The sequence below is a fragment of the Lepidochelys kempii genome, chromosome 2 (assembly GCF_965140285.1).
Source record: "Lepidochelys kempii isolate rLepKem1 chromosome 2, rLepKem1.hap1, whole genome shotgun sequence".
Classification (NCBI taxonomy): Eukaryota; Metazoa; Chordata; order Testudines; family Cheloniidae; genus Lepidochelys; species Lepidochelys kempii.
Genome location: NC_136381.1, coordinates 128708227 through 128734155, shown reverse-complemented (window position 1 = coordinate 128734155; position 25929 = coordinate 128708227). Strand labels below are relative to the sequence as shown.

The 25929-nt window shown below is 37.1% G+C and overlaps 1 protein-coding gene across 3 annotated transcripts in view; it reads right to left on the bottom strand.

Annotated features, from left to right (window-relative positions):
• Window positions 1-1784: 1784 nt before the first annotated feature.
• Window positions 1785-25929, bottom strand: part of CDH10 (cadherin 10) — a 146391-nt gene continuing 122246 nt past the window's right edge. For 2 of the 3 annotated variants that reach the window (XM_073332273.2, XM_073332274.2), the window contains exons 9-12: window positions 24716-24837; window positions 15688-15796; window positions 12880-13131; window positions 1785-2747 (exon numbers count right to left, since the gene is read on the bottom strand). In XM_073332273.2, coding sequence (XP_073188374.1) covers window positions 2254-2747; window positions 12880-13131; window positions 15688-15796; window positions 24716-24837 — 977 coding nt within the window. In that variant the 3' untranslated portion in view covers window positions 1785-2253. Of the gene's footprint in view, window positions 2748-7502; window positions 7756-12879; window positions 13132-15687; window positions 15797-24715; window positions 24838-25929 lie in introns of those variants that run through there. The other variant, XM_073332276.2, reaches the window with a different exon arrangement.

Sequence of the window (25929 nt, the reverse complement as noted above, 5' to 3'; positions counted from 1 at the left end):
ATTAAATGGAGACTTACTAATATCAATTCTTCTGTAAATGGAGGACAGTATTGGAACTTGATCTTTGGGTAGTGTGTCCACTTGTAATTAAATTAATGTTGTTGTTGTTTCTAATACTGGGAAATTTGGGAAATCTGGATGTGAAAATAAAAGTTTTGTCAAAGAAACTTTAATCTTCTGCATTTGGAATTTACTCAGTTCTGCAGATGACCTATTGGTAAGTCAGATTCACTTAGCATTTATAAACCAAAAATGGGATGGGAGACTAATAGCAAAATTCTTCTTTCAGTTACACCATTGAAACTACAGTAACATCATTAAAGTCAATAATTTTTTACATCACTGTAACTGAATAGACTTTTGTTATAAAACTAGAAGGCAGATCAACTTTTGTGTGTTGTGTCAAAATAACCATGGAAAAGGGTAGCTGTTTAAATGATCTAAATAGTTGTGAAATAGCTTTGAACTGATGATTTTTGACATATTTTGTATCAGATAAAATGGAAAATGCTATATATCACTCTGAATTCTTCATGAGCTAAAATCAATTTAAATAAAGGGAATCAAGGGTGGAATCAATCTGCATGTTTTTTTACAATTCAAAGATTTAACTCATTAAAAGTTTGACCTTTCTATGCTGAAGGAACAATCATGACTGCCTACCTTTTATTTTCTCAGCTGCACTGGTTTTAAGCACTCCATTAAGGAAGAGATTTGTGCTGTAATAAGAATGTCATATTACATCTCTCCAAAAGCTAATATTGTTAAAATAGTTGTTGAATTTATGCCAGTAAGAAAATTGGAAAAAGTTACACTACACAAATCTTCATTCCACCAAACATATGTATGATTTTTTCCACTTTAAAGGCTCTGGAAAATATTTCATTGTCAAATAATCTTTGATTTTTCCACAAACAAATTTTGTATAATCTAAAGTTTGAGGGAGAGTCAGAGAACCAAGTTCAATTGAATATATGCTTTGTTCTGTAATCATTAGATCCTGTTACTAGATGATAAATCTTGAGTTTGTTACATTTTTTTAATTTGATCTCTGGAAGATATTAGATACTCAATGAGGCATGTTAGTAAAAACTGGGGTGTTCTGTGGACAGATATTTTCAGTTTGTAATCCTTTTGAAGAGGAAATTCACCTTTAAATTAGACAATCTAATAAACTATAGCTTTGTAATCAGTTAAGGTGCCTTAACAAAAAAAAAAGTAACTTTAACTATTTTTTTTCCACATTAACTGTTACAGTTAAATTAACCTCAGTGGCTTTAATAGGACTCTGGACCAGCAAAGAGAAGCTATACTAGAGGTATTGAAGCCCCAAGTAGTCCTCATGCATTTGCGTAGTCCTACTGATTTCAAGTCTAATATTGCAAATTTTTAATCACATGACTTAAACTCGTCGTATTCTTGAAATAGAACTTGATTTCCTAGTGGTGCTGCTTCCCACCTTTTTGGTCACAGTTGAAAGATTGGTGTTTTTTTTTTTTTTTTTCCTCTTCAAATGAATGGACCCCCCCCAATCTTCTCTCTCTGAACACATTCACTTCTAAATTTTGGTGGGAAATGCTTGATTAAATATAGACAGCATAAAAGTGGCTGGAGTAAGCACTGTTACAGGAGTAATTGTATTCTGTCCTTCAGCCTGAGTGTATAGATAGCTATCTTGGAGGGGAGGGACTCACAATTCATCTCCCAGAACAGGCAACATAGTTGTAAAAACTGGTTTATTTCTTAAAAATAAATACAAAAATATAAATATAAAACATTGGCAGATAGAATTTGATGAAATGAAGTTGCACAAACTGTTTTAAACCAGCTGCATATCACACTTATTAACACCACGTGTACATTTTTTTTAAATGTTAATGTACAGAACTGGACATACTTTTTTTTCTTTGCCTTCTTAAAAGCTGCACTTGCAAGGGTAGTACATGTACCTAACAAAAGCGGCTTGTACATGAGGTTGCTTAAGGGAATATCGCCCTGTTCAAGCTTCTGAAAGTACTTGTACTTACTAAAATGGACAACACTGAATTTCCATAGCTTTGGCTCTTGGAAGGTGATTAAATAAAATGCTGTATATATTCTGTGACATCCTACTAGAAAGAATGAATGACCATGAACAAATTAAAAAGAAAACCATTGTGCTGAGTGGCAGGAAAATTTTCCTGAATGTTAAATATTGTTGAGTGGAGAAGGTGTCTGTCAAGTTACTTCCTCTCAAATTGACCCTATCGGAGGTTAAGAAGTGTCTTTGTCACTTTCTCCTCCACCATACATCTCAGCTAGCTTATTAAATCGAGGGCCCCATTCTCTGAGGTAATCATAGTTTTGGTCTCCTTCAGTAGTACCTGACTCTAAGGAACTCAAGGATTCAGCTACAGAATCATTTCCTTCGTAGGCATAGGTTGCAAGTGAATCATATGGTGGTGCGGAGGGATCAGTATCATGCTCCTTTAGCCTTTGGTTAATGAAATCTCGGACATCTGTATTATCTGGTGCTGAAGGAGTCCTGCGTGGTATAAATAATGTTTCAGGAATAATATCTCGTCGAAGCTTCTTATCTTCAATAGCTGCAGGATTTCTCAGTGTGCCAATATCAAAGGCTTGAGTGTCTTCCTCTCCACCACCTTCATCATTATAACTCACAATGTTGTCTCTGATGTCCTCTTTAGACAGGATCAGAGGCTCTTTCTTTCGCTGCCTCTTCAGAGCAGCAAATAGTACCACTATAACTTAAAAAAACACAAAAAAACAGAAGAGCAGATTGATAAACTAAAGATCTCCGTTTAACAATTTCTCAATGGCAAGCCCAGCAGAAACAATAGCTTTACTTTATTTTAATTTTACCAACTAAGCTTAAGAGTCCCTGAAACAGCTCCATCCTGGTTTTTCATCACCTTACCATGTATTGTGTAAAACCTCTCTTGTGCTTAAGAAGACAGGATGCACTCAGAATAAGATCTTTTCTGTATCTTTGAATAGGGACATTGGTTTGGTCTGCAAATGGCCAGGTCTACTTTGATGATGAGGGAGAATACTTTTGCAGGTTTCAAGCAGACTGCTCAAACGGTGCTTGAGTTGCAGTTAATTAAATATTATTTTGAAAATTATAAAATTCAATCTTGGTATCCTTCCACTCCAAACAGCTTGTTTCTGACCACTTTATTTAAAGTTAAACATTTGTGAACTAGTGCACAGGAATTTACTTGAAGAGAATATATCATCAAGGTATTGCTGATTGAGGTCTCTGTTGCAATGGTGATTTTGTGTGAGAAATAGTGTGGTGCTGTTTTATGGCTGGTTGCAGTTAGAGAGAAGAAAGATGTCACTTTTTATTGTTTGTAGTGAACATATATTCTTTTAGTATAAAAAAGAGGAACTCCTAATGAAACTGGAATTTAAATTACCTTGTTTCTATCTCCCTTATGAAAACACACTCACTTGAACACATACTATATATGCTGTATAATTGTTTCAATTAAGCTATAATCTTTTAATTTAGAATTAATTTCACTTTGTGTCCAAAGATACTGACTACTTTTTAGCGTGCCTTGATAATTGTTATGAATAATAGGCATTCAGCCCATTTTTGGTTTCCCAATAATGTATGAACTGAGCTTGATTTTTTTATGAGTGTATTTGGCAGGTATTCACAAAATAGCATACATGAATAATATTCAGACTATAGTGTAATTGGTTTGCCAACTGTTCATTATAAATTAGTGTTGTTTGGTCATTTAAATTATACGTTACCTCAGTTTTTGAACTTAATAACTAACAAAGGACAAATCTATTTTTTTTACACAAATCTATTCATGTTAAATTTATTATTAAACTTTCAGGAAATGTCAACATTTTTACATAGAAGAAAAACTCATAGTGAGACGAACTTTTAGGGCCTAATCCAAAGCCCATTGAAACCAATTAATTCTATCATCTAATATGAAAACTATTAATCTCAGTGAGCTTTTGCTCAGACTCTTAGTCACCAAGGTATTTGTGAATCAACCAATTTTAATGGCTACAAGCAATATGACTGCAGTCAACTCGTAAACGGGATTTTCTAGCGACTAGGAAATTTGATGAAACCTCTTGACCCAAACACCAGTATTCATACTTTAGTTGACTACAGGCTTGCGTGTATGAAATACTGAGCCACCTAATAAGTAAAGCTAGTTCAATTACTTTTTTTTCCCCCCCAATCAGAAAGTGTCTCTTCCTCTAACACTCCGCCCCCCCCCACCCCGGAAACATGTATTTTTGATGGAAACGTTTAATTTTATGATTGGAAAAAAATAAGTTGTTTTGAATCAGCATTTCAAAATAAATTTTGTTTGTTTGTTTGTTTTTAGAAAACAAAATATATTTATTCCATTTTGATTTGGGTATTTTCAGGGTTTTTCCCTCCCTCTTTTTCACTGGAAAAACAGGCTGGTGGAAACATTCTCTAAATATTTCCAGTTGGAAAAACACTTTCAAATTCAAAGTACTATGAAAATAACACTTTCTTTCATTTTATACTTCAATGCTTTCATGAACTGAAAGAGCATAAAAGAGCTACACACATATACCCTTTCTGATATTAACTTTAATACCATCAGAAAGTTTATGGGTTTCCCACCTCCTTTTCAAGGGAGGGAAAAAATGGAGAAAGAAATCTAACAATATTCAATTATTTTTGTTTTCAAAAACTGAACCTCTGGAAATTGTTTATTTCAAAATGCCTTGTAGAAAACAGACTTTTAAATGGGGAAATTTACCCGCTGGGATAACAATGCAGTTTCCCAACTAAAGATTAGAATCCTAATTCTAAAGGATAAGCACCTTCTGTGATGTGTGCTGAGAAATTACAGTTGTAATCCCAATATGACTGCCACTTGAATAAAACTAGTAGATTTGATCCCACGTGTGATGGTGGCAGACCAGGTGCCAGCTCATGTCAAAGCCCCAGGTCAATTCGGTTGTGTATTTGTATAGATCAAAGTGGTTGCATAAGAGTGTATTTGGTGTTGAAACTGCATGAAAACAAGTGGGATGTTACCGGCATTGTTTTCACTTTTCTGTATCCCATTATAATGTAATCCCATTATAATACTAGCAAACATTTTACATTGTGTATACCCCTGTAACTAAATAACCCGTCAAACAAGGAAGAAGCCTTGTGGAATGCATATGAAGAACTTTAACAGAAAAGTGCTAATTTCAAAGCAAGTGGTCATTGTGTGTTGTAATCAGTGAACAAAGACTCAAAATGCATTCCTCACTCTCCATCATCAAAGAAAAATCCCAAGTAGGTAGTGACCCTGTCAGCTTGTTTTCTATGAGAAGAAGCTATAAGTATGGATTTAAGGAAAGATCCTTCATCTCTGGACTGTTTGAATTCTTACGGGTAAGTATGCCAGATGCAAAGTGGAGATCCCCAGAGGTAATCTGGGTACCCTGAAAAGACTTTTGGGAAACTTGCAGTTTCTTTCACCACTGCCACCATTTGGAATTACAAATTGTGACTCATGTATACATATATTTTACCTGCTCTAAGGTTTTAATAACTCTCTTTTCCTTTGATTAGTTTACTATAGAATTGGCTACCAGTGTTATCTTTGGTGAAAGATCTAGAGTACCAATTGACCTGGGGTAAGTGACTGGTCTCTCAGGACAGGGAGCAACCTGCTGTGATCTAGGAGTTCACCTTTTTTAATGGTTTGGTGAAGTCTAATTATAGAACACACCACCAGCTTGGAGTGTCTACCCTGAGATAGGCACTCTCAGTTGTGAGACACTCCAGACACCATGCACATATGCAATTTGCATGGTCATACTGCAGAGAACCCCAAACTACAATTCATTAATGGTTTCTTTGTGTCAACTATGAAATAAGGTCATATCAGTAAGCATGTTTGTTTACTGATATGACCTTATTTCAAAGTTAATCACAGGACTACATTAATTTCTCTCAGGATCAGGATTGGTGCTGCAAGTAACAGTATTTCTGACACTAAACTCTAAGCTTTTGTGTTGTGCCACACAAAATTACACATTTCAAATGAAAATGATACCAAAAAATACAGAACAATCCTAGCAACATAATATAAAGTCTTATTAAAATATTAAGTAAAGAATTAAGTATTTAAAATTATTTCCTTGATTATCATACAGACTAACATCAATCTTCTTCCTGCCTTGGTGGGACCGGACTAGTTCCTTCCCTCCTGCCCCATTTCAGCAATAATTAGCAGGTAGTGCTGGGCCTAGACACCAACTTGAATCTTAAAACAAGTCTGTACATTTAAAGCTATGCTAATGCACCGATCCATCTGGATCTAAATTTAGTGAACAACCTGCGACAGCTGCTCTTTTCATAGGTCCTGGACTGCAACCCACACACTACAAGTAAACTAATCTACTTTTCTCTCCTCACCACCAGATTGGTAATGACCCTGCAAAGTCAGGTTACCCACCCTAAGACCTGAGCGTAGGTGGCTTCCATTACTTATAAATGAGAGGTTTCAGAGTAGCAGCCATGTTAGTCTGTATCCAAAAAAAGGAGTACTTGTGGCACCTTAGAGACTAACCAATTTATTTGAGCATAAGCTTTTGTGAGCTACGCTATGCTATAGCTATGCTATAGCTCACGAAAGCTTATGCTCAAATACATTTGTTAGTCTCTAAGGTGCCACAAGTACTCCTTTTCTTTTTATAAATGAGAGGCTCTTCTCTGAAAAGTGACTCTAAAATGACATCATGTGATTGCGAGCTTGCCATCTTCCATGACAGTAGTTTCAAATAAAGCATCTTTTTATTTATAAAGAGCTTTAAAAAACAACCACCACCACCAATAACCAAAAAAACCCTGCTAGCCCTAGAAACTCATCTGTGCCTATCAAACCTAAGCTGTGTTGTTTTATCCTCACATATGAACACCCATTACTGCAGCCCATGGTGTCCTCAGATAGACCTATGCAACCAATGTGACTTCAGGGAGTCTGCAGAAGTGTAACCGATTGGAACATGACAGTGCATTCTTGCTGGCAATGCACAAGGAGGAATATAATCCAAGTCCTTCTCTCAAACACCTGAAGGTGCTTAAATAGTAATAAGACTAAACACTTCTTTTAGTCTAAATAAGCAGCTCTGACTATGAATTCAGGGAGCTGATTTATTGAGGAAAAAGTTTTATTTTTCTGAGTTACAACATACATCAGTTTCTGACTCCTGACTAGATATCCATATGGGGAGGAGTTAGAACTCATAATGAAAACACATGCAGAGCAGTGAAACTTGAAACTTGACAAGGTCAGCTCCCAGACTGCTGCACTGGGCAGCACAGGTTGGGGAGGAGGTGAGCAGCCCTCAGTGGTGAAAGAACAGGTTAAGGACTATTTAGAAAAGCTGGACATGCACAAGTACAGATCTCATGCATCCAGAGGTGCTGAGGGAGTTGGCTGATGTGATTGCAGAGCCATTATCTTTGAAAACTCATGGTGATCGGGGGAGGTCCTGGACGACTGGAAAAAGGCAAATATAATGCCCTTCTTTAAAAAGGGAAGAAAGAGAATCTGGGGAACTACAGACCGGTCTTCCTCACCTCAGTCCCTGGAAAAATCCTGGAGAAGGTCCTCAAGGAATCCATTTTGAAGCACTTGGAGGAGAGGAAGGTGATCAGGAACAGTCAACATGGATTCACCGAGGGCAAGTCATGCCTGACCAACCTGACTGCCTTCTATGATGAGTTAACTGGCTCTGTGAATATGGGGAAAGCGGTGGACGTGATTATATCTTGACTTTAGCAAAGATTTTGATATCATCTCCCACAGTATTCTTGCCAGCAAGTTACAAAAAGTATGGATTGGATAAATGGACTATAAGGTGGATAGAAAGCTGGCTAGATTATTGGGCTCAAGAGGTAGTGATCAATGGCTTGATCTCTAGTTGGCAGCTGGTATCAAGCAGAGTGCTCCAGGGGTCTGCCCTGGGGCCAATTTTGTTCAACATCTTCATTAATGATCTGGATGATGGGATGGATAGTACCCTCAGCAAGTTTGCGGCTGACATTGAGCTGCAGGGGAGAGGTAGATATGCTTGAGGGTAGGGATAGGGTCCAAAGTGACCTAGACAAATTGGAGGATTGGGCCAAAAGAAATCTGATGAAGTTCAACAAGGATAAGTGCAGAGTCCTGCACTTAGGACAGAGGAATCCCATGCACTGCTGCAGGCTGGGGACCAACTGGCTAAGCTGCAGTTCTGCAGAAAAGGACCTGGGGATTACAGTGGATGAGAAGCTGGGTATGAGTCAACAGTGTTCCCTTGTTGCCAAGAAGGTTAATGGCATATTAGGCTATACAAGTAGGAGCATTGCCAGCAGATGGAGGGAAGTGACTATTCCCCGCTATTCGGCACTGGTGAGGCCACATCTGGAGTACTGCGTCCAGTTTTGGGCCCCCCACTACAGAAAGGATGTGGACAAATTGGAGAGAGTCCAGTGGAGGGCAACAAAAATGAGTAGGGGACTGGGGCACATGAGTTATGAGGAGAGGCTGAGGGAACTGGGCTTATTTAGTCTGCAGAAGAGAAGAGTGACTTGGGTTCCAAAGAGGATGGAGCTAGGCTGTTCAAAATGGTGGCAGATGACAAAACAAGAAGCAATGGTCTCAAGTTGCAGTGGGGGAGGTCTAGATTGAATATTAGGAAAAACTACTTCACTAGGAGGGTGATGAAGAACTGGAATGGGTTACCTAGGGAGGTGGTGGACTTTCTATCTTTAAAGGTTTTTAAGGCCTGGGTTGAGAGAGCCCTGGCTGGGATGATTTAGTTGGGGTTGGACTAGATAACCTCTGGAGGTCTCTTTCAGCCATAATCTTCTATGATTCTATGAAGACCACTGCTGAAATTCAGTGTTCTGCCTAATGCAGATCAGTTGAGAGGCCATTCATATTCCTACATATAATTAGAAATAGGATGAACCTGGAAATGTTGTTTATCTCCCTGCAAAAAAGAAATCTAAACATTAACACACATAAGAACTATCTAATGAACCCTTTCTTTTTCAGAGAAGAAATGGCTATTCATATATTCAGGGATGAGTCACATCCTCCAGTCTGTCCACGGGCACTTTTCCCAGAGTGACTAACTTCACGGCTTGCCCCTCTTTGACTGGGTCACTCCTAATCCCATCTTTGCAGCCCCTCTCAAATGCACTCCTCAAGTGGCAGCACCCCTCTTTCCAAATGTTTTAACACTACAGGCCCAACTGTGTTTGGCACCTCTAAGAAATTTCCATTTAGGAGGCATGTCACTAGCAGCTTATTAAAGTGACTCAAAAAATCATCTTCAAACAAAAAGTAGGGCTGTCAATTAACTGCAGTTAACTTATGCGATTAACTCAAATTAACCATGATTAATTGCACTTTTAAACAATAGATTACCAATTGAAATGTATTAAATATTTTTGGATGTTTCTCTACATTTTCAAATATATTTATTTCAATTACAACACACAATACAACAGTACAATGCTCACTTTAAATTATTTTTATTTCAAATATTTGCACTGTAAAAATGATAAAGAAATAGTATTTTTCAATTCACCTCATGCAAGTACTGTAGTGCAATCTCTTCATTTGTAAGTTGCACTTTCATGATAAAGATTTTTTGAGTGTAGTTATATAACAAAAAATAACCAAAACAATGTAAAACTTTAGAGCGTACAAGTCCACTCATTCCTACTTCTTGTTCAGCCAATCGCTAAGGCAAACAAGTTTGTTTATGTTTACAGGACATAATGCTGCCTGCTTCTTATTTACAATGTCACCTGAAAGTGAGAACAGGTGTTGGCATGGCACTTTTATAGCCCGGATTGCAAGGTATTTATGTGCCAGATATGCTACACATTCGTATGCACCTTCCTGCTTTGGCTACCATTTCAGAGGACATGCTTCCATGCTGATGATACTCATTTAAAAAAAATGTGTTAATTCAATTTGTGACTGAAGTCTCAGATGATGACCCAGCAGGTTGTTCGTTTTAAGAACACATTCATTGCAGATTTGCAAAAATGCAGAGAAGGTACCAATGTGAGATTTCTAAAAATAGCTACAGCACTCAATCCAAGGTTTAAGAATCTGAAGTGCCTTCCAAAATCTGAGAGGGATGAGGTGTGGAGCATGCTTTCAGAAGCCTTATAAAAGTAACACACTGATGTGGAAACTCCAGAATAGAATCACGAAAAAAGAAAATCAGCCGTCTGCTGGTGGCATCTGACTCAGATGATGAAAATGAATTTGCATTGGTTCGCACTGCTTTGGATAGTTATCTAGCAGAACCTCAGCATGGACATATGTCCTCTGGAATGGTAGTTGAAGCATGAAGGGACACATGAATCTTTAGCACATCTGGCACGTACATATCTTGTGACGCCGGCTACAACAGTTCCATGCAATCACCTGTTGTCTCTTTCAGGTAACATTGTAAACAAGAAGCAGGCAGCATTATCTCCTGAAAATGTAAAAACAAACTTGTTTGCCTGAGAGATTGGCTGAACAAATAGGACTGAGTGGACTTGTAGGTTCTAGAATTTTACATTGTTTTATTGTTGAGTGCAGGGTTTTTTTTACATAATTCTATATTTTTAAGTTCAACTTTCATGATACAAATGTTGTGCAATCTCTTTCTTAGGTCAATTGAAAAAAAACAATTTCTTTTGTTTTTTTACTTGTGTAAATATTTGTAAAAAAATAGTACTATAAAGTGAGCACTGTACACTTTGTATTCTGTGTGGTAATTGAAATCAATATATTTGAAAATGTAGAAAACATCCAAAAATATTTAAATAACTTGTATTCTACTATTCTTTAATAGTGCAATTAATGGCAATTAATTTTGTTCATCGCTTGAGAGCCCTAAGAAAAAGTATTGCTTATTCAATGAAAAATACATAACTATCAAGGAGAAGGGTTTAAACAAGTGTGTGTGTATACATCTTGTCACCTAAACTTTACTCTTTCCTTGGCAGTTTCTACTTAGCCCAGCTGCCTCCATCTCCGAGAGAGAGAATGTCCTCCTGCAGTTTTCTCTTAACCTTTTAGTCTAATTGGAACCAGACAGATTTCCCAATGAATAGCTTCCGCTACTCGTTCGTAAGGACCTTGGTATTCTTTCTGGTGGTAACTTAACTTTGTCATTGTTTTGTTTTCCCCTTAACAGCCTTGTTTGATTTAATTCCATATAGTCAGGCAGGATAATATCAAGTAGATAAACTGAGGTGCATATGATATTAATTTAAAATAATAGACAATTCCCTCCTCCTCCACAGCTAGTTACATCATTTCACCAAATTGGCTTCTGAAAAAATATTTCAACATTATATTGGGCAATTTTGCTAAGACAAACCCCTGTGGTGATCTTATATGTTCCTAAAAATACCTGTCCTTTATTATTACTACGGCATCAGCTGAACTTTTTTTCCATTTGTAACATAATTACCCCTGACAAATCAAACTACCGTAAGGTATTTCTACTTGCAGACTAAGGTTTTTAGTACTATCAAGAGCCTTTACAATTTTTCCAAAATTTGTTCGCTCCCCTATATTCCACAGGAGACCTAAATTTTAAATGTGAAGTTTTATGACATTTAGGTTTCCTAAAACACTGCGCTATCACTACAAAGAATAATTTACTGTTCCGTTCATAAGACACAAAATTATGGTGTGACTCAATGTTAAAGACACATTAAATCAGGTTTTTCCTATGGCCCAGTAAAGGCTCAATTGCACTAAGGCTCACTGTATAAGAAAGGGAAAGACTTATGAAATGCATGATAGAAGATAATATTACATGTAATTTTCTTATTTGAGGACTAAGAGTCTGTACAAACAAATTCCATGTATGGCATGATAGCAGGGGATCAGGCTCTAGCCTATTGCACTGAACTGAATCAGTGAAAGTTACTCTGGATTTAACAGTGTTAAGGGCAACATTTGGCCCTTTACTTAATATTCCCTGAGCTTTTTTTTTTTCCATGTGCATGAGAGAACATCTATTAACAATACAACAAACCAGAGATATATTTGAAATGTTATCGTAAAAAGCATATTAAGGATTTTGAGGCATTCTATCGCAAAGTAAATAAAGTTTACATAAAATAACATTGGTCATGGGCCAGGCTTTTCGTGTGTCTTCTCATGGAACACACACTGAAGTTGTTATCTTTACTTCATCCCAAAGCATTTGAGGAGTGTCCTGGCCTCCATTTAGTTCTCACAAGATCTACTGGTTTCAGGGGGCAAACTCCACCAGTTTATAGAGAAATGAACACTGCTCCCCTAAGAAGGATGAATCACTACGTAAACTTAAGATGAGAAATATTGATCGGTTTGCTTGGCTCTCACAACCATTTCTAGTACATTTCCTATTAGAAAGTGTTATAGATAATGATTTCACATGGATGAAGGGGTAAAAGTATCTCAAATCATTTATCTGATTAAAAGTACATTTTACAATTCTCTGCCAGTAAATGCCAAAAACCGAAGTCCCAGTTCATTGATTTGACTTTGCTATGTAGTTCAACCCTCTTAGCCATTTTTTTAGGGAACAACTTCACTGTAAGTATATAGGTACTGCCATTTGCATACTGAAATTTGTTGGAACAATTTAACAACCTGAGTTTTTCATTCTTAGTCACCTAGAAACAATGTTTTACTACATCTAAGTTCACCAGAGAATAAACCGTTTCCACTGTTTTACAGTAAATTTGAATCTTATATCACAAAACACTAATATTTCAAAACTATGTAGCTTGCAACTGCTCAGGCCTCTATATCTCTGAAGTATTAGTTAATTTGGGAAAAGATGCATTTTTCTATTACTTACCTAGAAGTATAATGATGCAGAGGAGAATGGCAATTAGAGCACCAGTGCTCAGGCCAGCAGGAAGGAGCAAGGCCTCGGCATTACAGGACTGCATGTTCCCCCGGTTGTCGCAGGTGCACACTCGAATTGTCAGCGTGCCGGTGCTACTCTGGATTGGGTAGTCATTGTCCGAGATCACCACTGGCAGGAAATAGGTGTTTATTTCATGTCTACTGAAGCCATTTCTTCGAGTCAAAATTCTGGCAGTGTTATCTATATCAGTTAAAAATAATTATATATTACACATGAGTAATATATATAACAATAAAATGCATATTATATATAATAGACACAAACACTTTTTATCAGAGTTTTTGGTTCACTATGTTATTTTGGAAAGTGCACTTCCTTAACATCTGAGATCAGGCTTTTTTCTACTGGTGTTTAAACTTGACCAAAAAGCCGCTTTGCCTCTCTCTTCTGCTCAACACGCTTTTGTCCAATGCATTGTATTCCTCAGTATCTCAAGCTGAAATGTGATTGGAAGAGTGATTAACATGGGCATTCAGAAGATCAAAATGCAATTCTGTATTCCTAAACAGTTTAGACATGTTAATGTACTCCAGATACTGTATATGTGTCAAGTAGTACAGAGTCTTACCATGCTGTTATTAATCTGTAGTGTAAACAGTAGCATTAAATGCTGTGCAAATAGCCTCCCTGCAAGTCAGAGCTGCCAGGAGGGCTGCTGCTCTTTCTACTAATACAGGACAAAAATACAAAAACAAGATTTGGGGCAAATGTTTCCTCTTTGATCAGCATTGTCAATCTCTGATAGATAAGCATTATCTGTACTGCCAGTTGACTTCCCATTGAAGTTAATGAGTGTAACCCATCTACAAAAAGTGTGGAATATCATTAGAAATGATAAGATATATTTTCTTAGAGCCTATCCTCTGCATAATAGCTCATCTTAACTAATTATCCTCTCACAATTTGTATGGCAACTTCTGACTTATCCGTGTGTGTGTTATATATCTTCTTACTATATGTTCCATTCTATGCATCCAATGAAGTGGGCTGTAGCCCACGAAAGCTTTTGCTCTAATGAATTTGTTAGTCTCTAAGGTGTCACAAGTACTCTTGTTTTTGTGGATCCAGACTAATAGGGCTGATACTCTGAAATCTGCATAGACAGGATCTAGTCCCCAAGATATATCCTCTATTAAAATATTACACTTGGTTTGAGCTAGAAGGCTGAGAGAAGTGAAGAACATTCCATTGTATTCATTCTAGAATGTTCCTTTACAGCTCTTCCCATCTGATGTCATCCTGGTTTCATATCTTTTTATGCTGGCTGATTTCATAATTCTAACACAAACCAAACAGACTACAGATGAGTGCTCATGTCATGTCCCACTTCCCCAACAAAAGATAAAATCCTAAAAGCATTTCCTGGCAACAGTCAGGAAAAAAAATGACAAATGAGCAAAAAGAAACCCAAAGTGGCTATCCACTTGGAGTCATCAGCCTCATTCAGCTATACAAAGGAGCAAAGACAGAAGACTAAGAACACAGTCCCTATGCTCACGCTTCCTCTGCTCTCATTGCCCTTTCCCCAACCCCCCTCAAAAAATCAGGCATTAGATTTAGCCTCTCTTATACACTGCCTTTGACCCACAACCCCAAATAATTTGATGTTAGATCCTGTTATGTTATTCTCTGTTCCTCCCCCTTCACCAATTGTTACAGACTCTCCATTGCTTGTACATCAGCCAGAGGAACTTTTTTCAGTGGTCATGTTTTGGGGTGCAGGAGGCTGTGGAGGCTTACTAAGCCTAGAAAGATTTTTCTTTTCTTCTGAGTCTAAGATTCTGTGACCTTAAACTGAAGCTGACTAGGTGAATTAAGATTATATAAAGTGAAATCTTCTGCACGTCGAGGACAGCTGACAGTCTTATGGGTTCTGTAGGCATTTACCTACCTCCAAACTATCTTCCGAGTTGAGACTCTACCATTTCCCACTTATGGCTTACCTCTACAGAGCATACATTAATTCATTTATTTCCAGATAAGGGGCTTAATGATGAGAACAGATCAATGCTATTTGGTTTTGAATGTGTATAGATTAAGTAAACCTCCAATGATTACAAGTCTGTGTCCTTTATATAACTTCAGTGGATTTATATTTTGGTTATGGTGTACTAAATGTATCTATAGATTACATGTAGTGGTTATATCCATGTCACAGACAGCATTTATCATAAGCCTTCAACTGTCTCATCTACTCCCCACTAATCCATTGCTATTGAGTTCAGGTTGTAACACTCCCCAAACCAAAAGAGGACAAAATCACCATGTTTTAAAAACATGTAAAGCCACCAAATGCAACTGAAATCTTGATCCAGATTTATTTCAACATAAGCTTACATTTTGGGTTTGTAAAATATTTAAATCTTTACACTTCTTTTAAAATAAAGGAAATTATTTCCATCATATTGTCCCCCCACCAACAAGCATATTGCAATTAATAATATAAGATGTGATGATACCCAATTTTCCATCATAATTCCGTAAGTGGACGGAAGAAGATGGACAAGAAGAAGAAAGGATCATAAGCACAGTAAGATAATAGGCAATTCCACAGTAGTAACATTAATTTTGTCTGCTCTCTGTATGAGGTTCAGTGGCCAGTGAAGGCCCTGTCCTTTTTTCCAGTTAATAGGTCTTAACTGTTGCAAACACAAGTTCAAACATTTCAGAAAAATACCTGTAATATGTTCGGAATGAAAGATAAATCTTATACCATGGGCAAGCTCTGTATTTTACCTTCATTATCTTGAACAGTAAAGTTTGGGTTAACAGCACCTAAACTGAAGAAAAATTTTTGTCCTCCAAGTGGGTCATCTTTGTCTACTGCACTTATGGTCTGTATTAGCTGCAGACAAGGAAAAACAAAAACAAGCAGACATTGTGATACAGTTATCTGGGTACTTCAATGAACAGTACCAGCTTTAAAAAAATCCATATTTATAAAACTATGGTATGAATAATACTATATAATATGGTAACTGATCAAATGTAGCTTTCATCATATATGTTGCTGCTTTTCCTGATGAAGTGCAAAAAATAAAGTAGTAAGTAACCTAGCTCATTGGTCGGGAGTTTGGATTCTAAATACTGCAAAGCAAAGTTTAAACCCAGTGTTTATAAAATCAAAACAACCACCCCCCCATTATATTTTGAACTGCTACCTACCTTTGCCCCTTACACATTTCTCTATACATATTTTTAGCAAGTATATACAATAGTAATTCAGATTAAATTAATACACTTAAAATATACACAAAGAACTGGCCACAATTTTTCACAAGAAAATTTTTCAATTTCAAAACAAAAATACTCATTATGGTTCAAACTGAAATTTGTATTTCATTTAAATGTTTGAAAACTGAAAATAACATGAACGTTTTAATCCTCTCCCTCCCCACCACACTGAATGTAAAAAAAAAATCATTGTCTACTTTTTTCCCCCGACTCTAACTTTTCAACACTTCTTCAACTTTGGAAAAGTTAGACTGAACAAAAGCAAAAATGAAACACTGACTCTGCCATTGTAACTCTTCCAAATCTGAGGAACTTGCAAGACAAAGAGGGATTAAAAGAAAACCCCCTGAACTTTAATTTGATTACACTCAGTGGTAAAAAGGTAGAAGATGGGGGAAACAAAAATTGTTCAATGCCAAACACTGCAAATTGGAAACCACTTTGAAACTTCTAAATTTGTAATGAAATTCAGTTGTCCATTTCCCAGCACAGAAAATCATGTAAATTAAGAGTTTATGAGGGGAAAATTGTTTACCATGACACTCAAACATTCTATTCAAAATGCTAAAACACATACACCTCTATCACCCCTAGCTGGGATCTGAGATCCTGGGTAGATATCATAACTTCAGCTTCATCAGAGTACTTGGGTTGCAGACTTCCAAAGAAAGCCTGTTGTAGGCATTGCAGGAAGTAGTGGTGATTCCCTGCCATTCTTCTATTTAAGTATGCAGTGAACCAGTGTAGTTCATCATTGAAACTTACTGGCTGTTAGCTACTGCAAGTCCCATCTCTTAGATGTAAATCTGAGATTTTTGTTGCTTCATCCCAGGGTGACTTCCAGTCACACAGCCTCGGTTATTACTCTATGCTGATGATTACCAGAAATACCTCTCCACTGACTGACATCCTGCCTTCAATGTTCCATTGTCTACTCAAGTTTAACTTGGCAAAAATGGAAGTTTCTTCTAGAACCTTCCTACATATCCTCCCTGCTCCATTACTGCTGTCAACTATACAATCCGACTGGTTCCTCAAGCATGCAATCTACCCTATCATTTTTGACATCTCTCCCATGACATGCTAAATCCTGCTTTCTTTGTCTCTCTAGAATCTCCAAAATGCATCTGTTTATCTTCATTCCTACCATTAAAACTCTTGTCAAGATATATCATCATTTGCCTCAGCAATGGCAACCTCCTCTCTGTGGCCTTCCAAACACTCATCTAACTCCCCACTTCTCTCCTCCAGTCCTTCCACATTGCAGAGGCAAAACTCTTTCACAGTGCAAGCTTAGGCTTTTTCTCTCTCAATTGTATCCCTTTATCCTTCTCCAAACATCCCCTGCACCTCCACTTTCCTTCCTGGGTTACTCGGGAGCAGGCAGCACTCACTTGTGTGACCAGCTACCCAATGATGTTGACAGTAAAGGAGATCTTGAGTATATCAGTGGTGATGTTGGATTGGTAGGAATCCTCTATTCACCTCTCCAAGACAGTCCTTTTACTTATATTTTTACTTGGTGGCGCTTCAACCTAGCTGGAGCCTCCTGCTCACTGGTGTGCCTTGGAAGCCTTCAGGAATAAACCAGAGCTAATCTCTGCAAGGGGTCTAACTCAAAAGTACCAATTACAAACAAACAATATATTCTTAATTAGATTTAACACACCTTTATGTAACAATTTAGAAAAAAAAAAAACATGTTATAACAGACTGAGATTAATTAAAATGTCACAACTACTTTAAATCAGCAGGGGCCCACTTCAATAAATTAATTAATCTATGCAGTTTACAGTAGTAAATACAACTTAGCTAACTTACATTTACATTGACACCATCCTGGAGTGTGAACTCTTCTGAATTTCAGAGTTCTAGGCACTTCCTTGCATGGGCATGCTTGAAGATCTTGAAGCCAGGGTTAGCACTCTGTTGGTCCAGTAAATCAGTCCCTCCACAGCAACAAGGGGCACAGCAATTCTAACTTGGGATCATTCTAAGTGGCACAACTCCTTGAAACTTGGAGCTGTTATACCCAGAGGTCAGTAACCCTGGACCCTGGTTAGACAATAAGACCACTTTGTCTCTTCTCAGAGTCAAGGAAACCCCTTAAAGTCTCTTGGCTATCCCCTGTCCCCTAAAAGCACTTTCCCAAATGAAAAGGTGGTGGTGGTTCTCCCTTCAGTCAGTTCTGGTCACAGCCAGTCACTGGCTCCAGTGTAGCCCAGGCATAGCCACCCCTGGCTCCCTGTTTCATCAAAGCCCCAACAGTTTCTCAGCTGCAGCTTCTAGCATTCTAACAGGAGATTAGCAGAAGCTGCTGGCTTGGACAGAGGTCCACAAAAGAATCTCCTGTCCCCTGACCAGGGGACTAGTAACAGTCTCAGCTCCCCACAAAATAGAGCCCGCCACATTCTGCCTCTGCATCCGAGACAAGGCTCTCCTCCTCCCTGGAAGCCTCTCTCTTCCCCAAGGCTAGATTTCATCAGGCTCTTCCCTACCAGAACACCCCCAATTAAGTTCAGCTACATTTACATTACCAAAAGCCTGTAAGTATTTTATGGCAACCTCCAATATCACATTATTGTAAATCAATAAAACAGTTCACTTAACACTTCCACTCTTGTGTTTTAACCAAAGAGTAGTTTTAAGATTACCGGTAGTTAATTTGCAATTGGTGAAGTGATCCTTGAAAATATATACACATGTATGTATAATTAAGCAGTCTGTAAAGTGTTTAGGTGTTTTTGCATCTCTAGATGAAATGTGCTATTGTAAACATATGTATAATCACCATAGACACACTTTACAGTGTCATGCCACTAGTTGGGAAACTAGTGGCTGTATTCTTAAGGAATGAAGCACAAGAGATTTAATAAACCTCCTGGAGTACTTGAACAAGTCAAAAAGAAGTCCTCATATATTTAATTATACAGTTACATAAATGAATTGTTAAAGACAAATATGTCACAGCTTAGGCTAAAGGAAGAAAACATATTTCAAAAAAGTTTGTTTCTGACAACAGGCAAACTCAACAGGACAATGAAATTTGGCTTGAGATACTTCTACGTATATACACTATATGCTGGGACACTGGCATGAGGACCAATCATAATATTCCTGCTGATTTAGGATCTTGCATTCCGTTCATATTACACACATAGACACACACTTTCTCTGTATGTAAACTCTTTCATAGAGAATCCTAAAATGTTTTCCAAGCAATAGGGATCACTCACCCGCAGTGAGACACAGCTATGTCTTAAGTGGAATACAGCAAGCATTCTGTGCCAACAATGCTGCTAAACAAAATTTAGGAGGGGAATTAAACCCGATAAAATATTAACAGGGATTTTAGGAGGGCAGCATCCTGAGCCAGGCTCAGTTTGCTGAGGACTAACACCTTGACTATATTAAAATGTGTCATGGGATCTTTAGTGACAAGCAGTCGGGCCCTTGGTTGCGCACTGATCTGAATGGCAGCACCTCCAGCAGAGCAGAGCCGTCTAACACCATGCTGTACGGAAGCGTGACACCTGCCTCACTAACTAGCACTTCTTGTGGCTCCCCCATCCAAGTATTGGTCAAGCCCGAGCTTCAGTTGCTCATAAAATACATTATTAGATACGACAGGAATTCAGGAGTCCAGCTGATTACGTGGACTCTTGTACTAGTCTCTTTGGAAGTGAAGAACATTTGTACTGTTAATTCAATGTTGCTGGAGTTTTGGTGGGCTAAATCCTGCTCACTGTATCTGTAACAGTCATGAAAGTTAGTGTTGCCTCCGATATTAAGAAAGGTATCTGCAAAACATGCAATGTAAGTAAATAGGTAGTCACATTTTGAGACAATTTGAATATTAAAACTGATTTGCCAAATAGGCTGCAAATAAAAAAACTAAATTTGGTTCATTATTATTCTTGATCATGTGACTCGAGTATTCAAAATGTTTCACAAAATGTCTTTGCTTCTTAAAGTCCCCTGCCTAGATCACCTTGTTGTATTTTACAGAAAGCGCAATCACGTAAACAGCAGCAACGAGGTAAGACATGGTCAAATGAACTAATGTACCTATTAACACATTTTGTTAAGTAATAAAGGACACCTTGCGGGCAATAACAAATTAATTAACTCTGTTTCTCCACTGATGTATGCAGGTAAAATAGATGAGTAGGAAGCTCAGTTATATCTCTCATTGTCAGAAGAAAACTGGTTTTTGAAAAAAAAACCAGAATGTTGGAAGTGCATTTTGTCCATTATCACGACGTGGTTGTTTTTTCCAGAACAAAATCTTAAACAGATTTTACTGAATGCTAGAGCATGTACATCAAGGGAGTTTAAGCTAATTAACACTGGACATGCCACCAACCATCAGCTAACCCACTCTACCTACTTTTTGCTTACTTCAAATATACTGAAGCAACATGTGGAAATTTCTTTCCACAGTTCTGAATATAAAACAAAATGTGTATACTGGGATTAGTAGATGAATTAAATTTTCCAGCAAACACCAAAAAATGTACTTTTAAAAGTAATGTGTTTAATACTCAGAAAATGAAACTCCTAATAAACCTCTCGTTTCTTTGGAATGGTTGAAAATATTTGTGCACACTACGTGAGAAAGTAATGATATTGGTGACAAAAAAGGGGAGAATACACTTAAATTTGCTGTGAAATGGATGCCATAGGGCTAATATATTATGCCATAATATGTATAACTCTTATGCACTATGGCTATTTAATTGTATATATTATATGTATACTGTTGGCTCCTACAAGCCAACATGATGCATGCTAGCCATTCTCCAAACATATATTACTGTCCTTGACCCCCCTCATCATGCACTGGTTGTTTCCTATGTTTTATTTTTGAAAGAAAAACCAGAAACTAAAATCATAAAGAAAAAAAGTTACGTGTACATTCCTTTGTTGTGATGTCACTAGCAATTATTATTGAGATAATTTCAATGTTCCACTCATTGCATTCTTTGCTTATTGATTTTCCAAGGAAAATACAAAACCAAGAAGAAGAAGAAAAAAAGATAGCTGTCTGGAAATGCCACCAGTGATTCCCCACACTCTTTTATCCTTCACCAGCCCCTTTTCATTGCCGGAGTGGTATATAGCAACTGCAATGGAGCCAAAGATCTTGTACACTCTGCATGGTTCTGATCACTCTTTCTCAACAGAGGGAGATAAACATAAGGAGATCAAGAGAGGGGTGAGTAAAATGGTTAGAGGAATGGGAAGATTTCCATGAGAAGAGCATGTGAAAAGATTGGGAGTGTTTAGTTTTGAGAGGAGATGAATAAGAGGAGACGTCATAAAGGTGTAAAAACATCATGAATGGTATAGACCCAGTACATAAGCTAGGCACTAGCTGATCAGTATTGTGGGCAGTTTATTCCAAAATAGTTCACTGCAGGGTTCTTTAAATCTTCCTGGTACTGACCACTGTACTGGAGTAAAAAGACCACTAATCTAAAATCTGATATGCAGATTCCTGTGTATCTGTGTTCTACTCAGGGTACAGAAATCCTAATACATGATTTACATACCCATCACACACTCATAGCAAACAGTACATTAGTGTGGCATGAGATGCATCGCTATCTGGAAACAAAATAGAGTAAGGCTTGGAAAGCTGTAAAAAACACAATACTGAAAGAAGAAAGTCTAATCTAGTACAACTTAAAACGCATGGGAGATATAAATAGAAAGGAAGGTCACAGAAGGAACTAAAGTAAGAAATAATTGGAAGAGATAAGAGATTAATAAGAAAGATGTTTGAGTGAATGAATCACTGAGAAATAATGACAGAAAAAAGCAGATATCATGCTAGTAAGGAATCAAAGGCAATAAGAATGTCCTATAAATACATCCTGAAAAGAAGAATAATGGTAGAAAATAAAATTGCTACAACTTGAAAAGGTGAGGACTGTGAATTTTTAAATAAATCTATTTGAACTTAGCTTGTAATAAAAAGGCTAATGATAACAAGGACATCGGAGGATCTAATCAGGGAAACTGTTGGATATGATACTTGAAGATGGCAAGAGCAAAGGATAAACAAATAGACAGTAAAACAATATTTGATAAAACAAAAAAGATATACACGTATGGATCTGGATGAAATGCACTAAAGAGTTGAACAAACACTGGATCTTTTCTACTAATTCTTTATAATCTGCAATAAATTAAAGACAGTGAGAAGAGAGACCCAACAACTAAAAAAAAACCCAAAACATACTTTAAGAAATGTAGTGACGAAAAATCCATGAATTTGCCAGTTAGATGGATATGTTTTTTTCAGGTAAAATATTTGCACATATGATAAGGGAGTCAGTCTGTATACATTTGGTAAAGGAGAGTCTAATAACTGACAAGCAGTTTTGGTTTATTGAACACTGATCATGAAAACCAAATTTAAAAGCCTCCATCATAGTTAGTGATTCAACAGCTACTCAAGACTCTGTGCAGGTAAGGTCCTGGGGGTCCGAAACCTTGCTCCGAGAACCATACTGGAGGAAGCAGCCTGTCCCCTCTCAATGGGAAGAAAAAGTGGCAAGACAGCACTCAATATCTGGAACAGATTTGGCTGTACTTGCCCTAATCCAATGATTTCTCTGCTGAATGCAACCCTCTTTCACAGAGGAAAGAGGTGGTAGGGACCCTTTCCAGGCTGGGGGCAGGTGAAAGGTTATTTAGGCTGCTCCACCTCCAGGATGTCACAGGACAACTGTAATTCCACGCTTCCCTTGGCATGCACACCATCTAACTGGCTGTAGGTTTCTTTGTCTCTCTGATTATATGGTGGGGAGTAAAGGCTAGTTGGAGACTGGAGGATAAAGGGGAAGTTGGAGGAGTGGAGCAAGGATGATTCGGAAGAGTAAGAGGAGAAAAACGATCAAGACTCCTACTCAGCATCACCTCGTACTTATACATTATGTTTCTATGGTGTTTGTCTGTGCCTTTGTCTGTCTTGTGAACTTATAGTGTAATCTCTTTGGGGTTTTTCTGTAGGTTTGGAAAATGTCGAGCACATGTTAGATGCTATCACAATAGCTCACATATTAATATATTGAATTCTCTCAATAGCTCACATATTAATATATTGACATGCATCCGATGAAGTGGTATTCATCCACGAAAGCTCATGCTCCAATACATCTGCTAGTCTATAAGTTGCCACAGGACTCTTTGCCATTTTTACAGATCCAGACTAACACGGCTACCCCTCTGAAGCTTATTTAATATATTAGATATCAAGAAGCCAGTCAACATAATGTCACATATTAAACATATAAAGAAATAAAATACCTAACTACATAAAACACCATATTCTAGGATAGGATTGAACATTTTTTGATAAACAGTGGTTACTTATCAGTGGGGAAGACTATTCGGTGAAGTCTAAATTTCACTATACATCATTTGTAATTATGGTAACAAAAAAAAAAAAAAAGGAGGAACTAATATACAAGAGGACAGAATTAAACTAGCAATGACCCAGAGAGATTAAGTTGTGTGCATCATAAACATAATCTGTACCAGTGAATTTACAGTTATAAAACCACTCAGAAAAATAAATAAAATGAGACAGCCATCTGGAAATGAAGGTGTCCAAGAAATTAACTATTTTCAGAGAAGTCTGCATTCCTCCTCCACACTCTCTTCAACAGTACTGTAATGTGTACATGCCATTCTGGTACCACTGATGCCACTTTTAAGGACATTTTTTAATTCTTGGATTAATGTGCTGTGGAACACACAACACAGTAATAGGGAAACTGGTGGGTTTCCAACATCCCTAATGGCTAGCTGCCTACTAGGAACTAGACAGTGGGCAGCAGAGTTGTTTTACTTTAATCAAGTATATTTTTCTGTATTATTTTGTATGGTTTCTATAAAAGCCAAACAAAATAATATGTTACCAGTTCAGATATTAACATCTTTTATGTTTTTGTTTGATTCACCCACAGAAAATGTTTGGGAGATAAACTGTCATTTGCATAAAAAAGTAAGTGTGACATTGATGTTTCTAAACACGATAAATATGAATTCAAAGTACAACTGAGCTCCATAGTATTGACCTCTTTTTGAAAAAAAAATTGAAATTTGATTACCAATTATTATTTATAGCATGTTGCTTTCTTCTTGGAAGCTAACACTGAAATCAATTAAGAACACATCTTTAAGACCTATATGCTTAGGTATCTAAAGCAAACAAAAACAGATCCACTGATGCAAAAGCTTAAGAGTAAAATGAACAGATCTCTTGTAGAAAGCCATTTCTGTAAAAGTAAAGAAAAGTAATTTGGTAATTTACATGCTGGAGCAATTGTAAAGTATTATTGTGTAGGTTTAAAGACTGATTTACTGACAGCCATTCTTTGTCTTCATTTTGTTTCATAAACTGTACTAGAAGCACTCTCTCTCAAACAGCATGCTCTCTCTAGCATTTCTAAAGAATGACCTAAAACTGAGTGCCATAGCAAAACCAAATAGCTTAAAGTATTTACAGAATGCATACCTGTCCAGCTCTTGCATTTTCACATACAAAAGTATCATAGAATATGGCAAACTGCGGGGCATTGTCATTAACATCCAAAATTCGAACATAAACAGAAACACGAGTGGTATCTTTGGGATTGTCTGCCAAAAGAAAAGAAGTGAAAACAGAAACAAGTGATCTCTTGCTCTCATTTAAAAAAAAAAAGTTTGTTTTCTTTAAAATTCTTCCAGAACTCAGCATTCAAGGCCAGATCCTCAGATGGTGTAATTTGGCATAGCTCCCTGGACTCAAACTAGGTGAGGATCAGGCCACATCAGTGTTCAGAACAGATTTTGCTTAGTGCCAGAAACAAATTCATTCACTGGTATCTAGTGGGCAATTAGGCTGTTTTCATGAAGATAAACACTACTTCTGTTAATGAAATAAGCAAATATAATGTATACAAATAAACTCTATTAGCATAACCCAATGACAATTGTTGTTTTCGTTGGGCTCAGGAGTATTGTTCTGCCAGAAATTTGTTTTTTAAAATCAAAACACAATGGATGTTATCAAATTTGTTTTACACTGAGGAGCGGTCACTGGTTGGCGACAAACATACTCTGAAAGGATATTCTCAGGGTCTGATTTTCCTTTCACTTCTCCTTTTATAAATCAGTAGACACTTCAGTAAAGAAAAAAATATTCCACCAGTGTAAAACTGGTGTAAGTCAGAACAGAATCACATACTTAAATTACTGTAAGAAAAAATATAAATCTATAAATAGGGGTTTTTCTTTAAATCAATCCAATAATCCCACTGACTTCTGTGGGAGTAGGATTGGGTGAAAATTTGCAGCACTAAACTGAATAGGGTTTTGGTTGTTTTTAATTTTTGAGGTCCTTACTCTTTAGTGAAAGGCAAGTCATGCATACATCATTCATTTCTGAGAACTCCTCTACCAAACTATATTAAACATTTATATGTTTTTGCTTTGTTTCTGGAATAGGGTAGGAAACAATGAAGATGGATCATAAATTATTGTATTGACTGGGTGTATGACATGCTGTGGTGTCTTGGGAGCAATCTGTGAAGAATTCAGTTTATGGTTCCACTGCATCACAGTATCAGTGTTTGTAGGAAATACATGCTATGTCTACTTGACATACTAAATTTCTTTAAAACAGAACAAAAATCTGAACGTCATGAAAGCAATGTCCTAAATATTCCAATGTTGCCTTTTCTCTTCGAA